Below are 16,478 nucleotides of genomic sequence, written 5' to 3' on the forward strand. Positions count from 1 at the left end.
CGCACGCACGCACACATAATGATAAAGAAAGCAAACGCTAGAGAAAAAAAAAGTCACACCCAGTCGGAAACTGCAGATGAACGGATCTACACGAAGCCGTGTAACGCACCAAATTGTCAGCTGCGAAAAGTGTCACTAAAACGAAGTAGTATGGTGTGGTGGTGGTGGTGGTGGTGGTGGTGTGTTTGTGTGTGTGTGTGTGTGAGGGGAGAGGGTATGTTGGAAGTGTAGAGTGGGGGCGGGCGTGTGGAAAATTTGGGAAGGACAAGGTAGCAGGGAAACGAAGATTGTTCCAACGTAGAACCCTGGAGTTACGTTGAAGGCAATGGTAAATGGGGGAAATCCCTCAGGAAAATATAACAACCCACTCCCACGTCTCTGTAGACCATGCCTTTTTTTTTTTATAAATAAGTTACAAAGGAGTACAGTCCCATCCCATCCTTAAGCAATACTCATTACACTAAGTAAGGGAGCTTTGGTTTAAACAGTATTTTATTTGGAACATGTCACAATACAACACAAATGTCGATGAACAGGACAACAAGAAAATCTTATATATGGATAACCTTTTACATACAGCCACTTCCGCACAAAGCTACTGACGTGAAAAGTACCTGAACCGATCGTTATAGTTTTCCCTGATGATGAAAGGGTTAAACCTACACACAATCCGAAGCGTCCATAGCGACTAACCTTATATAACACTATGTCAGTATCCAGTTACAAAGGAGTACAGCCCCATCCCATCCTTAAGCAAAAATACTCATTACACTAAGTAAGGGAGCAAGTGGATAACCCTTTGGTTTAAACAGTGTTTCGAATGATAGAAACAAGCAACGCCCAGTAAAGCAATATCACAATCATATCTCATTTCCATCATCACAAAATGTACAGACTGTAATAAGACACAGTTTTCATTATACAGGAAATAAATTTGAAGCAATGATACGAGCTGAATGTATGGCAAAATAACACACCTGAACACAACATACAAATTTACTATTTCCCCCCAAATGTATTGAAATAGAATAGTACTTGGTGTAAAAGTTTTCCGCTAAAAAAACACAAAAACAAACAAACAAACAAAAAACCCACCTAAAACGCCACCCCAACCTTACAAGCGCCCAATACCTAATTCACCTTTGACGTCAATAAAAGTCACGTCACTGATTCAACACTTCAAAAACAAACACACGAGTCCCTCACTTGACACCATGTAAAAACTAGAGGCACACCACTGGCCCAGGGTGAAAACACAGACCCACACAGACCAACACCGACACACACAGAGGAAGAAGGGGGTGACAAGGCAAACACTCCACAAAGTCGACAGGCGACACCCAACAGCTCACAAGTTGAAACGGTGACCCGTCTCTTGAGACAGCTTGGCACCAAAAGCATAGGGGATTCTACATAATAATAATAATAATAATAATAATGGATACTTATATAGCACACTATCCAGAAATCTGCTCTAGGTGCTTTACAAAAACGCTTTGTTAACCTAAAACATTACATCTATGTTACATACACACACCAAAATGTGACTACACACACACACACACACACACACACACACACACACACACACACACGCACGCACACACACACACACACACACACACACACACGCACACACGCACACACACACACACACACTGCATACATACATTTTAACAGTACATGTGTATCTAACAGCTACCCTAACACATACGCACACATAGGCAGGCACAAACTTACATAAACTCACATCGTCACACCGTCACCGATCCCTCAGATTCCGAATCCTTTGGGGCGCCTTCGAAGCTTTGTCAACAACTTTTCTCCAGTCCTCGCGTCTCTCGGCCGCTCTCAGGGTGTCTCTCAGCTACATGCCTGTCCACTCTCGAATGTTGTCCTCCCATCTCTTCCTTTGTCTGCCTCTTCTTCTTCCTCCCCTCACTGTGCCTTGTAAGATTGTTTTAGCAAGACCAGAGGAGCGTGTGACATGACCAAACCACTTCAGTTTTCGTTGTCTGGCGAGTGTTTGAAGGTCAGTATAGGGCCCGATTTCATTGCGGATGCGTCTCTTGACTTCTTCATTCGTGATGTGGTCTTTGTATGAGATGCCTAAGAGTCTTCGGAAGCACCTCATTTCTACAGCTCTTATTCTTCTCTCTAAGTCCGCTGTGAGGGTCCATGATTCACATGCATATAAGAAGATTGACATGACCAGAGAGCGCATCAGTCTGATTTTGGAACTGATGGCGATTTTTCTGTTTCTGTTTTTTCTGTTGTCAACTACAAGAAAACTCACATAAACTTACATAAACTTTTGAACTCTGCTCTGTGGTAAGGATATTCAAGAACTGGAACATGCCACACACATACCCTAAGGAAAGCACGTGCATAAGCTCGGCGTTAAGCTGAACATTATACATGAAGGAAAGAGAGTGGTGGGAGAGAGAGAGAGAGAGAGAGAGAGAGAGAGAGAGAGAGAGAGAGATTGGGGGTGGGAGGGGGCGAGGTTGACGTTTTGTGAAAGATTTTTCTCCATACTATGTTTGGAAAAAAAGGGTCTTATTCCATTGAGAGGATAGTATGTCAGAAACACACTGTTTTCATAAAGAGCTGCAACAATATCATCAATTCAAACGGCTATGAAATATACAGCAAACACCGTGTAATGAGGAACCAGACACTGTCCTTACATTTCCAGTATTTTTGCTGCTTCCTCATTTAAAAAGAAAAGAAAAAGAAGAACAGGCCTTTTATGGCCGTGAATAGAATAGATAACCCAAGCATTTTAGCTTCGGTTGTCTAAAAGTGTTCACACATGGTTCAGTTGATTACGTGCTGGAGCTGGTTTGGTCATTACAAAAAATAAACATTTCCGCTTTTAAAAGCTATTCTGTTTATCTACGTGAAAAAATGCCCAAGCTTGGATGACAAAACACTTTTGATTTACAATGCTTTTTTTCTGTTCTATCTAAGATTTTGTAATATCTTGACCCGAAATCTGCATTTCGCGCTTTAAAGTAATCTTCAGACGTTTGAAGTTGGTACAGTCGTAAGACGTTTTTACCATTGCAAGTTCTAGTTCTGTATTTTATTAATGAAGTCATTTTTTTAGCCCAACACTCAGCTTACTCACAAATTGACATACGTTTACAGCTGGGCCAACAGCAAAGTGAGATCTGCGTTATCAATGGTTTCTCCATTGCAATGGGACATCATTTACAGCGTAAATCTTTTGTGAAAGACGATGACTCTCAAACTAAGAGGCAAAATTGCACTGGCTCTTAGTGATGCAGCCTTGGGGACCAGCTGGCCTTTTGGAACCATCCCAACGCCGACTTACCAAAGTCCTATAGGCCGAGAGTGTGGGGATGTAACTTGGGCAAGACACTATTCACTATAATCAAAATTATAGCCCAGATAGTCGGAACAGCAGTTGCCTCCTCTGCTGTTCTGATGGTCATTGTCGGACAGGACTGAACATCATACATTATGTGACACGCATACTGAGGGGAACTATTTCCCGATCGCAAACCAACGAAACAAAACAAAACAACCAGAACAGCAACAGCAACGACAACAACAAAAACCTCCGCTTGACAAGAAATTAGAAATATTATTTTCGATTGTTAACATTTTGCAACGGATGCGTAACTGCTGACATTTCCGTTTTTTGGTCCATGTTTTTCTCTTTGTTTTACTCGCTTTCTTGACATGCAATTGCGCTTATCATGTGCCTTTTATATGCTTGCATTGCCTGAAACTGTGTTAACATTGATAAACATTCAAAGAAACCGTTGAAGACATGCAGACAGGCACAAAGACTGAGACAGATAACGACAGACATACAAATCAAATTGTTTATTCACAGCCACACGAGAAACCGTCCATTCTCCTCGACACAAACGATATCTCAGTTTGGGACTTTCCCCTCTCTGTCATTATCCGTTCTCTGGGACTGTCAGCGGGTGACGACGAACGTGGAACTGGAGGGGAGAGGCGAGGAGTGAAGGGTGGTGGTGGAAGGAATCTCTCTGTCTGTCTGTCTGTCTGTCCGTCTCTCTCTCTCTCTCTCTCTCTCTCTCTCTCTCTCTCTCTCTCTCTCTCTCTCTCTCTTACCGACAGAACAGAACATGTGTTTACCAATGGTAACGCCTCTTCCACGGAACCGTTTTTGGACCACCTACTTTACGTATTTATCAACCATCTTCCTTTGTCTATACCAGACCCAAGAGTCTCGGGTGATCTTTTATGCAGATGACACTTCCCTTCATTCCAATGATGCCAGAGTTGTTTCAGGTCAATGGTCTCTTCTTTAAACGATGTTTCTAAATCGTGCAAATCCAGCTCTATGGCGCTTTATCTCCCAAAAGGAGTATGATTCTCGCACCTAGACAAAAGCATAAAAACTCCACTTGTCCTCACGTTGAATGTCGATGCTAACTTCATTGAATAGGTCCACCAGCACCGTGTCCTGGGAGTCACAATACATGGTGAACTGAAATGGCAATTTCACAGTGACTCAAAAGGTTGGCACCCAGTCTTTAAAAAAATGTATTACTCAATCAGATCAAGCGTTATAAAGACAGTGATGCTCGCAAAATGTTCTTCCACGTTCACTGTCTTTCTCACATTAATCACGTATCTCTTGTCTGGAACCGTGCTGCAGATGTTCATCTTAAGACGTGAATTCTCTCCACAAGACAGCAACCAAAATAATTTTGCCTGCCAAAGCCTTCATTGTCAACATCAGAAAAACAAAAACGAAAAACAAGCCAGATTAAACATTCTCCCATTACAAAAGCAGTTGGAATTCAACAAAGCGTTACTCGTGCATAAAGCACACAATAACTTGGCACCACAATATCTATATCATCTGCTTACCGGAGCTCAAACAAGCACGTTTTACCATGCACCCATCACTCCACTATGGCCATCACTCCACTATGGCCATCACTCCACTATGGCCATCACTCCACTATGGCCATCACTCAACTATGACCATCACTCCAATATGGCCATCACCCCGCTATGGCCATCACTCAACTATGACCATCACTCCACTATGGCCATTACTATGGCCATCACTCAACTATGACCATCACTCCACTATGGCCATTACTATGGCCATCACTCAACTATGACCATCACTCCAATATGGCCATTACTATGGCCATCACTCAACTATGACCATCACTCCACTATGGCCATTACTATGGCCATCACTCAACTATGACCATCACTCCAATATGGCCATCACCCCGCTATGGCCATTACTCCACTATGGCCATCACCCCGCTATGGCCATTACTCCACTATGGCCATCACTCAACTATGACCATCACTCCACTATGGCCATCACCCCGCTATGGCCATCACTCCACTATGGCCATCACCCCGCTATGGCCATCACTCCACTATGGCCATCACTCAACTATGACCACCACTCCACTATGGCCATCACTCAACTATGGCCATCACTCCACTATGGCCATCACTCCACTATGGCCATCTCTATGGCCATCGCTCCACTATGGCCATCACTCCACTATGGCCATCTCTATGGCCATCACTCCACTATGGCCATCTCTATGGCCATCGCTCCACTATGGCCATCGCTCCACTATGGCCATCACTCCACTATGGCCATCTCTATGGCCATCACTCCACTATGGCCATCACTCTATGGCCATCGCTCCACTATGGCCATCACTCCACTATGGCCATCTCTATGGCCATCACTCCACTATGGCCATCACTCCACTATTAGACCCGTTGTTAATGTTTCCTCTTGTTCTTGCTTTTGTTATTGTTCTGACCTTTTCTTTTCTTTTGTTTTTGCTTGCTTGTTTGCTTTTTGTTTATTTTCTTCTAATGTGTATGCATGAATGAATACACTATTTTCATTCTATCATGATGGTGACAATAGCAGTCATACAAGTAATATTGATGATGGTAGCAGTCGTTGTAGTATTAGTTGCAATTGTCACACGTGGATGGCTTTAGTCACCTGATTGTTTGTTTTTTGTAGTAGATACTGATGACACATTTCTCTTCCTATTTCTCTTTCTTCTTTCCTTTTCTCCACCTCTCTCTCTCTCTCTCTCTCTCTTCTCTCTCTCTCTCTCTCTTGCTACGCGTTTTGTAGCGAATATGGATTTCTGCACTCGCACGGATAAAGCACGAATAATTTTTTTTTCTTCTTTTTTTTTTCCCCATTCTAGCATTCAGAAGCGATGCACAATTACCGTAGGCACGCGACACACTGATCTATTGGTTCAATCGTTTAGAAATAGAATAATCATCACGGGCACGCGAAAAGTCAAATGACTATTTCTACGGTTTTTTTTTTGTTGTTGTTGTTGTTGTTTTTTTGTTGTTGTTTTTTTTTTTTTGGGGGGGGGGGGGTGAAGGGGGGGGATAGGAGGAGGGTGCGACAGGTTTTTTTTTTTTTTTTGGCTTGTTTGATCGATGGAAATATTGGTATAAAAAAATCGCTTCTTTGAACATTACAATCTGTTCTTTTTACATTTGGATATAGAGAGATGAATATATTTATTGGAAAGGGGAAAGGGGATGGGGGTAGTTTTACAACAGTATTGGCTGAGTGGGAATCACGCACACGCACGCACCCACCCACCCGCTCACTCACACATTCACACATTCACATACACACACACCCACACACCCATCCAGAGACAGACAGACAGACAGACAGAAATGATGATGATGATGATATGGATACTTATATAGCGCCTATCCTCGGTCGAAGACCAAGCTCCAAGCGCTTTAGAAACACGGGGTCATTTTGCACAACAGACTGTATACCTGGTTATAGCCGACTGTCAGCTGGCAATTGGCGCTCATCATTCGTTTCCTGTGTCATTCAATCAGGTTTCAGTCACGCACACATACAGTCATACAGATGTGTAAGATTTCATGCGTATGACTGTTTTGTTTATTTACCTCGCCATGCGGGCAGCCATACTTCGTCTTTGGGGGTGTGCATGCTGGGTATGTTTTTGATTCCATAACCCACCGAACGCTGACATTGATTACAGGATCTTCAACGTGCGTATTAATTGATCATCTGTGTGCATATTGCACATGAAGGGGGTTCAGGCACTGGCAGGTCTGCACATAATTATCTTAATCTGGAAGATCGGAAAAATTCTCCACCCTTTACCCGCCAGGTGCCGTTACCCAGATTCGAACCCGGGACCCCCAACGCTTTAACCACCCATCAAAGAATATGATATGAGACAGGACGGGACGGAGACAGTGAAACTGTTATAGAAAATACAGAACATGCGCACGCAAGGGCGATTTTCGTTTTCCCCCATTTTTAACCATGTGTATGTGATGTGTGTTGTGTGTTGTGTGTGTGTGTGTGTGTGTGTGTGTGTGTGTGTGTGTGTGTGTGTGTGTGTGTGTGTGTGTTTCATATATACATAACAGACACTCACATGTTTCATCGATGCGGTTCTTTTTGTTGCATTCAATACATGAAAATTAATGCCAGTAGAATCACGAAAATTCTACTGCTTATTTTCACATGCACGTGTGTGTTTGAACACGATGAAGACAAAAACAAAGCAACACCAACTAAACCCCAATGACAGCAACAGCAAAATCAAAATAAATTTGCGTTTATGATAAAACTATGACAGGTCAAACGAAACACAACGTTCAGAGGGACAAATTAATATCTTGCAAACAATACAAGGATTCAACGAGCAGAACGAAAATGAAGGAAACAGTTCAACTCTTTGCTTTAATTATTTATTTCCCTTTTTATGTTCATACAATTTCATACAAATGTACACGGTCAGCACTCTGAGTTATAAATGTATTCTCAAATCTGTCCCTTCCTATCTGCCTTCACCTCTACACACCATCTCGTTCACTACGATCGGCTCTGGATCCACTCTGTTCACGCATACCCAGATTCAAATACTCGACTGTTGGCCGCCGTTCTTTCTCTGTCTCTGGACCTTGCAATTGGAATGAACTTCCTCTTTCGCTTCGTCAAGTCTCCACACTCAGCTCTTTCAAGTCTGGCCTTAATACCCACCTCTTCCCAAAATAGCCTCCCTTCCCTGCCTCTTCCTTGTTTTTAGTTTCTCCTAGTTTTAGAGTTATGCATGCGTGTAAATGACTGCTGCATAAGCGCTTTGATTTGTCTCTGCACAAGATTCAGCACTATATAAATACCATTATTATCATTATAATTTTAATTATTTTTTAAATGATTTTTTCGGGTTTTTTTTTCGCTTGTGTTTTCTTTCTCGTTTTTATTAGGTTCCCTCCCAAGCTTTCCCGGCAAAGGTCATCACCGTCCCAGTATCGTCAGAAGAGGGTATCGACCGTTAAATCCGAATGGAACTAAACCTAGCTACTTGACCAAAAATTCCAATTTCACAGCTAACAAGATTTGCACAGAAGAGAGGGATGTCGATTCCAATTAATCGAATACACCAGATTCTCGAGGTTGGGGCTTCATAATTGAGGGCACTCTTACCACCTAGACACAATCTACCCAATCCAGACACAATTTTCTCCACTCAGACACAATCTAACCTTTCGGGTACATTCTGAAATATAAAGATTGGGCGGCTAGCGGTAGAAGTAGGCAACAGGTTAGTGTCTGATTTCCAGTTCACTGTCATCCGGCCAGCCGAGAGAGAAATGCAAGAGTGCCCTTGTAGAAGGATAATTACGTCTGATTGTTTGTTACAAGCGTGATTTTACTCTCTGTCTGTCTGTCTCTCTGTCTGTGTGCGTGCTTGTGTGTGTGTGTGTGTGTGTGTGTGTGTGTGTGTGTGAAGACAAATGAGTGACAGAGTGCGTGCGATTGAGAGAATGAAGGAAAATAATTGCAGTGGAGTTACAGAAAGAGAAAGAGGGAGAGAATGAATGTATCTGTATTTCTTTTTATCACAACAGATTTCTCTGTGTGAAATTCGGGCTGTTCTCCCCAGGGAGAGCGCGTCGCTGCACAATAGCGCCACCCATTTTTTTTCCCCTGCGTGCAGTTTTATTTGTTTTTCCTATCGAGGTGGATTTTTCTACATAATTTTGCCAGGAACAACCCTTTTGATGCCGTGGGTTCTTTTGCGTACGCTAAGTGCAAGCTGCACACAGGGTCTCGGTTTATCGCCTCATCCGAATGACCAGCTTCCAGACCACCACTCAAGGTCTAGTGGAGGAGGAGAAAATATCGGCGGCTGAGCCGCGATTCGAACCAGTGCGGTCAGATTCTCTCGCTTCCTAGGCGGACGTGTTACCTCTAGGCCATCACTCCACACAAAATGGTTTGGTGTTTCACAAAGATGTGTGCATAGCCTACTGGAACATGTATGTGTATTTCTTTTTATCACAACAGATTTCTTTGTGTGAATGCATGAATGAGTGAATTAATTTTTATTTCCGAGGGTAATAGAGCAAGCAAACAATTGCTTTTTTTTTTTTTTAAATCGAGCGGAAAAATGTAAAAAAAAAAGAGAGGAGAGAGAGAAAGAGGGGGGTGGGGGAAGAGAATAAACAGAGGAGGTGAAGGAGAAAGATGACGCAGTGACAGAAACACAGACAGGCAGACAGTTATAGTTGTCGTTTGTAAATGCTTCAACACACCAGAACAGTGTGGACTGATGTTGATACAGCCACAGCAACATACCAAACACACACTGATAAACCAGCATCTCCTTCACACACTCGAGACTCAATGATTTGATTGTGTCCTCAATAAATGAGGCATCGTGATAAGGCCCTGGACAAAAGCAAATACTACGAAGCGAATGCCCCCACCCCACCACCACCCAATTTGACGTGAAGTTGTATAGATACAAAACACAACAGGAAAAAACTTTGAACCTACTTGGGAGAGGAGAAATTGTGTACTTCGACTCGTAGAGTCTTCAAAGCACCTGATGACAGCAGCAGTCACAAGTGTAGTTTTCTGGCTGTTGAATAATATTCACTTGTCTTGAGAACAGTTCACTGCTGGTTGGAAAAGGTGGATGGGTGAAGGAAGTGAAGTGAGAGAGAATCTAGACAGTGAGAGGAAAGGGGGGCGGGGGAAGAGAAAAAAAGAGGGGGAGGGAAGGGGGAAATGGGCAGGGTGGGGACGAGGGAAGCTATGATTTGGTTTAGTCCTGATGTTGAGGCCGTCTGGACGCTAGTTTTCAAATGAGACGATAAACCATAAATCCCGTGAGCAGAATGCATGCTGACCACGTTCAAGAATCCATAACAACAAGAGAGTTGTTCTTGGCAAAAATGCTAAAAAAAATCTCATTTGATAGTAAAGCACATACAGTTGCAGGGTGGCGCTGCAATAGACAGCAGACGACTACGCTGGCGGTCCTGCAAACCCTGTCATCGATGACACTTCTCAGGATATTGGCACGGTCACTGTACACAGGCAAAGCACTCAGACACAGGCGGACCCGATAAGATACTACTCAGATCACAGAGAGAGAGAGAGAGGTGGCAAAGGACACATCCCCCAGCTTCCCAAATCGAGGGTATCAAATCCAGAACCTCTCATTTTACTAAGTGAGGATGGAGTGACCTCCTGACCACAATCCCAGTATTACACAGACCGATTGGATATAAGGTCCAGACACGAGAGGAGAGGTACCTCTGAACTATCGCAGATTCATCCAAGGGGCGTGACAGCCGAGTGGTCAGAACGCTGGACGTCTGTTCCTCAGGTCTGTCATGTTGGTGGTTCAGATCCAGAAAGTTCCTATATGGTTAATGGACGGTGGCGGGAGGGGGTGAGGGGGGCGGGGGGAGGGCGTCTCAGGTTATGAGGTCAGTCGTGTTAGTGCCGTATTGATGCTGACGTATAGACGCTTGCAGAAGATGGAGAAGACAAAGTTAACAGAGAGACAGGGGTGGACGAACTAGAAGAATAAGAACAAGTACAAGAAGAACAAGAATAAGAGCAAGAACAAGAAAAAGACAAAGTTGACAGACGGAGGAGAGAAGAAGAAGAAGAAGAAGAAGAAGAAGAAGAAGAAAAGGGGGAGGAGGAAGAAGAAGAAGAAGCTGATGATGATGATGATGATGATGATGACAAGAATGAAGGTGAGAGTGATGAGAGAGATGAAATCGAGGGCCAATTGTATCTTAGATGGTAATGTTCCCTCACCGTTCTGGCACAGTCCTGGTGGACAGAATCGAGTGGACAGGCAATAGCTTCTCTTCGGTTTTGTGTCCGATTCTTGCCATCCAGCCAGCAAAACCCCACAGCGTCTAGAAATGTTTGGCCAACCTGCGCAAGCCAGCCCCAATCAGGAAGCGGTTTATTTGGGAAGCCAGTAATGTCTGTAGACTGCAATCACCATATCATGTTACCGTGTGATTCGCAGCCCAGTTGCTTGATGATGCTGAAAATACATTTTCTCAATCCCAAGTAAGAGAGAGAGGGAGAGAGAGTGAGAGAGACTGTGTGTGTGTGTGTGTGTGTGTGTGTGTGTGTGTGTGTGTGTGTGTGTGTGTGTGTGTTTTGTGTATGTGTATATATGTGAGTGTGTGTGTGTGTGTGTGTGTGTGTGTTTTGTGTGTGGTGTGTGTATATATGTGAGTGTGTTTGTGTGTGTGTGTGTGTGTGTGTGTGTGTGTGTGTGTGTATGTGTGTGTGTGTGTGTGTGTGTATGTGTGTGTGTGTGTGTGTGTGTGTGTTTACAATACTCTTTCCCTTTATCAGTGTTTCCTTGATCCAATGACCCCGAAAGGTAAGGGTGCATGTAGTGGGTTCTCTAACGTACACAAAGCGCGTGCCTTGGTTTATCATCCCATCTTGAAAGACTAGAACCCAGGCCATCAGTCAGGAGGAAGAAAAAAAAATCACACTCGCACATAACTTGACCTCGACATACGTACCAAGAAATTTCTCGCTCACTAGCTCTGGCGTGTTTTTCACAAGACCAACATCCACACCTTTAATGAACAGTGTTTGCAACACAAAAAAAGAAAAAAAGATAAAGATCTGTGTGTATCTGTGTTTTTTCCCTTTCGTGATGTAGCAAGTTTTGCATTTGTGCTTGGATCAGTCGTACTATTGTTAATATTTCCCTCATTTGCTTTTCAGTGACAGTAAAAAAACACACTTCCAAATCAGGTAAACAGTGTTTGATTCCATACTTTCTGAAAGACTTTTGCCCCTCCACAGCCTATTCATTTCTAACCCCCCCCCCCCCCAAAAAAAAAACAAAAAACAAAAAAAACCAAAAAACCAGCAACAACATCAACAACAAAAAACCCACCAAAACCAAAACAAACAAACAAACAACAACAACAAACGGTGTAAAGAATTCATGTCTGTCAAGGAGTTAAACTCAGAAATTGAAAATGCAGTTTATCTTTTGGATATCTATTTTGGTTGTAAAATTACACGATTAAGTGACTGGAACCAAAATCGTCCACAATGTGCAATTCGAAAACTAACTTCCCCATCGCCCACACCCCGCTTTTGTGTTAAGCTATGTATGAAAGGTGACTTTCCTGTTAGAGTATCATGTTATGGTTACTTCTGTGCACGTCCACGTATGAAATGTGACTTTCGACTTATTTCATAGTAGAGTGTCACTGTGCGGACGTGTCACTGTGTGGACGTGTCGCTGTGTGGCAGTGTCACTATGTGGACGTGTCACTGTGTGGACGTGTCACTGTGTGGACGTGTCACTGTGTGGCAGTGTCACTATGTGGACGTGTCACTGTGTGGCAGTGTCACTATGTGGACGTGTCGCTGTGTGGACGTGTCGCTGTGTGGACGTGTCGCTGTGTGGCAGTGTCACTATGTGGACGTGTCGCTGTGTGGACGTGTCGCTGTGTGGACGTGTCGCTGTGTGGCAGTGTCACTATGTGGACGTGTCGCTGTGTGGCAGTGTCGCTGTGTGGCAGTGTCACTGTGTGGACGTGTCGCTGTGTGGCAGTGTCACTGTGTGGACGTGTCGCTGTGTGGCAGTGTCACTGTGTGGACGTGTCACTGTGTGGACGTGTCGCTGTGTGGACGTGTCGCTGTGTGGCAGTGTCGCTGTGTGGACGTGTCGCTGTGTGGCAGTGTCACTGTGTGGACGTGTGACTGTGTGGACGTGTCGCTGTGTGGACGTGTCACTGTGTGGACTTGTTACCTTTCGGAAGTGTCACTGTGTGGACCTGTCGCTTTGTGGACGTGTCACTGTGTGGAAGTGTCACTGTGGACTGTGTGGACGTGTGACTGTGTGGACGTGTGACTGTGTGGACGTGTCGCTGTGTGGACGTGTCGCTGTGTGGACGTGTCACTGTGTGGACGTGTCGCTGTGTGGACGTGTCACTGTGTGGACGTGTCGCTGTGTGGACGTGTCGCTGTGTGGACGTGTGGCTGTGTAGACGTGTCACTATGTGGACGTGTCGCTGTGTAGACGTGTCACTATGTGGACGTGTCGCTGTGTAGACGTGTCGCTGTGTGGACGTGTCGCTGTGTAGACGTGTCACTATGTGGACGTGTCGCTGTGTGGACGTGTCGCTGTGTGGACGTGTCGCTGTGTAGACGTGTCACTATGTGGACGTGTCGCTGTGTAGACGTGTCGCTGTGTGGACGTGTCGCTGTGTGGACGTGTCACTATGTGGACGTGTCGCTGTGTAGACGTGTCACTATGTGGACGTGTCGCTGTGTAGACGTGTCGCTGTGTGGACGTGTCGCTGTGTAGACGTGTCACTATGTGGACGTGTCGCTGTGTGGACGTGTCACTATGTGGACGTGTCGCTGTGTGGACGTGTCACTGTGTGGACGTGTCGCTGTGTGGACGTGTCGCTGTGTGGACGTGTCACTATGTGGACGTGTCGCTGTGTGGACGTGTCACTATGTGGACGTGTCGCTGTGTGGACGTGTCGCTGTGTGGACGTGTCGCTGTGTAGACGTGTCACTATGTGGACGTGTCACTGTGTGGACGTGTCGCTGTGTGGACGTGTCGCTGTGTGGACGTGTCACTATGTGGACGTGTCGCTGTGTGGACGTGTCGCTGTGTGGACGTGTCGCTGTGTGGACGTGTCACTATGTGGACGTGTCACTGTGTGGACGTGTCGCTGTGTGGACGTGTCGCTGTGTAGACGTGTCACTATGTGGACGTGTCGCTGTGTGGACCTGTCGCTTTGTGGACGTGTCACTGTGGACTGTGTGGACGTGTCACTGTGTGGACGTGTCGCTGTGTGGCAGTGTCACTATGTGGACGTGTCGCTGTGTGGCAGTGTCACTATGTGGACGTGTCGCTGTGTGGCAGTGTCACTATGTGGACGTGTCGCTGTGTGGCAGTGTCACTATGTGGACGTGTCGCTGTGTGGACGTGTCACTGTGTGGACGTGTCACTGTGTGGACGTGTCACTGTGTGGACGTGTCGCTGTGTGGACGTGTCACTGTGTGGACTGTGTGGACTTGTTACCTTTCGGAAGTGTCACTGTGCGGACCTGTCGCTGTGTGGACGTGTCACTGTCACTGTGTGGACGTGTCGCTGTGTGGACGTGTCACTGTCACTGTGTGGACGTGTCACTGTCACTGTGTGGACGTGTCACTGTGTGGACGTGTCACTGTGTGGATTCCTGTCGGCACCCCGCTGGCAGCTGGAGGGGTGGCGACCTCTCTCCACTGACGTATCGGACGACGTGCATCTCGACAGCAGTAAGGGAACTGTCGGATGGATCCGATGGAGAAATCTAGAAACTCAGGGAGAAACAGACAGACAGACAGACAGACAGACAGACGTGGAGAGATCCAGAATGAGATAGAAATGGTAATAGAAAGATAGAAGGGGTGAGAGTGAGGTAAGACATAGAGGACAGAAAGAATTTAGAGGAAAGCTGAGAAAGAGAGATGGCTGGAGAGAGAAAGAAAGATAGATGGAGAGAGAGAGAGAGAGAGAGAGAGAGAGAGAGAGAGAGAGAGAGAGAGAGAGAGAACTATTAAATTAATCAATGCATGAATGAATGGTTTATTCATATAGGCCATTGCCCCCATGAAAGGGTGTCAGAAAAAAAACCGCACACACACACACACACACACACACACACACACACACACACACACACACACACACACACACACACACACACACACACACACACACACACACACAGAGAAATCGAAATCGAAATCGAAATCGAAATCAAAACTTTTTTATTGAGGGAAAAGGAATAGACACTTATCGGCCTGTTTTCATCCTACCCTCGTAAAGAAAACGTATAAACTAATCTAGGAAATGCAAGAAGACTGACAAAAAGGAGGAAAAAAAACAACAACATACACATCGCATGGCAACAACAACAAGAACAAATCAATGGCATAGAAAATACACAATGAGAGAGAGAGAGAGAGAGAGAGAGAGAGAGAGAGAGAGAGAGAGAGAGAGAGAGAGAGAGAGAGAGAGAGAGAGAGAGAGATGATACAAGACAAATTCCGTATTAACATGATTTGAACAAATGCCGTTTTTTTCAAGAAATCGTATATTCAGCAACAAGACTTTAATGAAGATAAAAGAGCAACAATAGATTAGAGAGAGAGAGAGAGAGAGAGAGAGAGAGAGAGAGAGAGAGAGAGAGAGAGAGAGAGAGAGAGAGAGAGAGAGAGAGAGAGAGAGAGAGAGCTGTACTTTTTGTATTGTTTGTCTTATACGGGCATTACATCATGGAAAGTAGATGCTTTCGTGATCTAAATTCATCAGAGATTGGCTTTCATCAGACTCATTTCTGTGTGTAACAGAATCTGATTTGAAAGATCGCAATGACCCGGATGTCTGATGGACGGAGAAAAAGAGAAAAATGGACCAAAACAACATAACTAGGTTTATGGAATTTGATACGTAAACAAATGCAAATTGGAATTAGTGTGAATGCAATGTTTGATGCTGTTTAAAACTGTCGTGCCATACCATTATGTAGTTTGGAAACATGCGCCATTTGCTGTTTTTTTTGTAGCTGTAGCATGTCTTTTTTTGTTGTGTGTGTGTGTGTGGGGGGGGGGGGGGGGGGGGGGGGGGGGGGCGGGGGGGTGCTATTGTTTTTGTTCTTTTTGTAGTTGGTAGATGGTTGTGGTAAACAGGCTTAGCTGCTGGTCTACACTGCTGATTTATACCGTTTTAAAGGTGATACTGTGACTGTCACCCGTTCAGGTTGTGTGGAAAATTACCTTTTTGGAGTAGATGTCAACATATGTTTTTCGTAGACGAAGTTTGGTAAATGCGAAGTAAATGTTTTTTCAGAAACATAATGCATATAAAGTAAAGTGATATGAATCAAGGGCGAAGTTTACTTCAACGTAGTTTGTTTTTTTTTGTTTGTTTGTTTGTTTGTTTGTTCGTTTTTACCTATTTTCGTGATGAGGATTATGAATCAAGTTTCCAAGGCAGTGGCAGGGGAAAATTAGTTGAGGCATGCAAATGTATAAAGAACGCAAAGCTATGTTGTGGTTTCTTTCTTTGAGATAGCCTTTTCTTCAGTAT

General features: G+C 44.6%; 1 protein-coding gene across 1 annotated transcript in view; it reads right to left on the bottom strand.

The window, feature by feature from the left end:
- Positions 1–16,478, bottom strand: part of LOC143278150 (uncharacterized) — a 54,005-nt gene that overhangs the window by 8,213 nt on the left and 29,314 nt on the right. Inside the window, exons 7-8 of the mRNA XM_076583185.1 lie at positions 6,255–6,267; positions 1,538–1,658 (exon numbers count right to left, since the gene is read on the bottom strand). Coding sequence (XP_076439300.1) covers positions 1,538–1,658; positions 6,255–6,267 — 134 coding nt within the window. The remainder of the gene's footprint in view (positions 1–1,537; positions 1,659–6,254; positions 6,268–16,478) is intronic.

This window comes from Babylonia areolata, chromosome 2 (genome assembly GCF_041734735.1).
Source record: "Babylonia areolata isolate BAREFJ2019XMU chromosome 2, ASM4173473v1, whole genome shotgun sequence".
NCBI classification, from domain to species: Eukaryota; Metazoa; Mollusca; class Gastropoda; order Neogastropoda; family Buccinidae; genus Babylonia; species Babylonia areolata.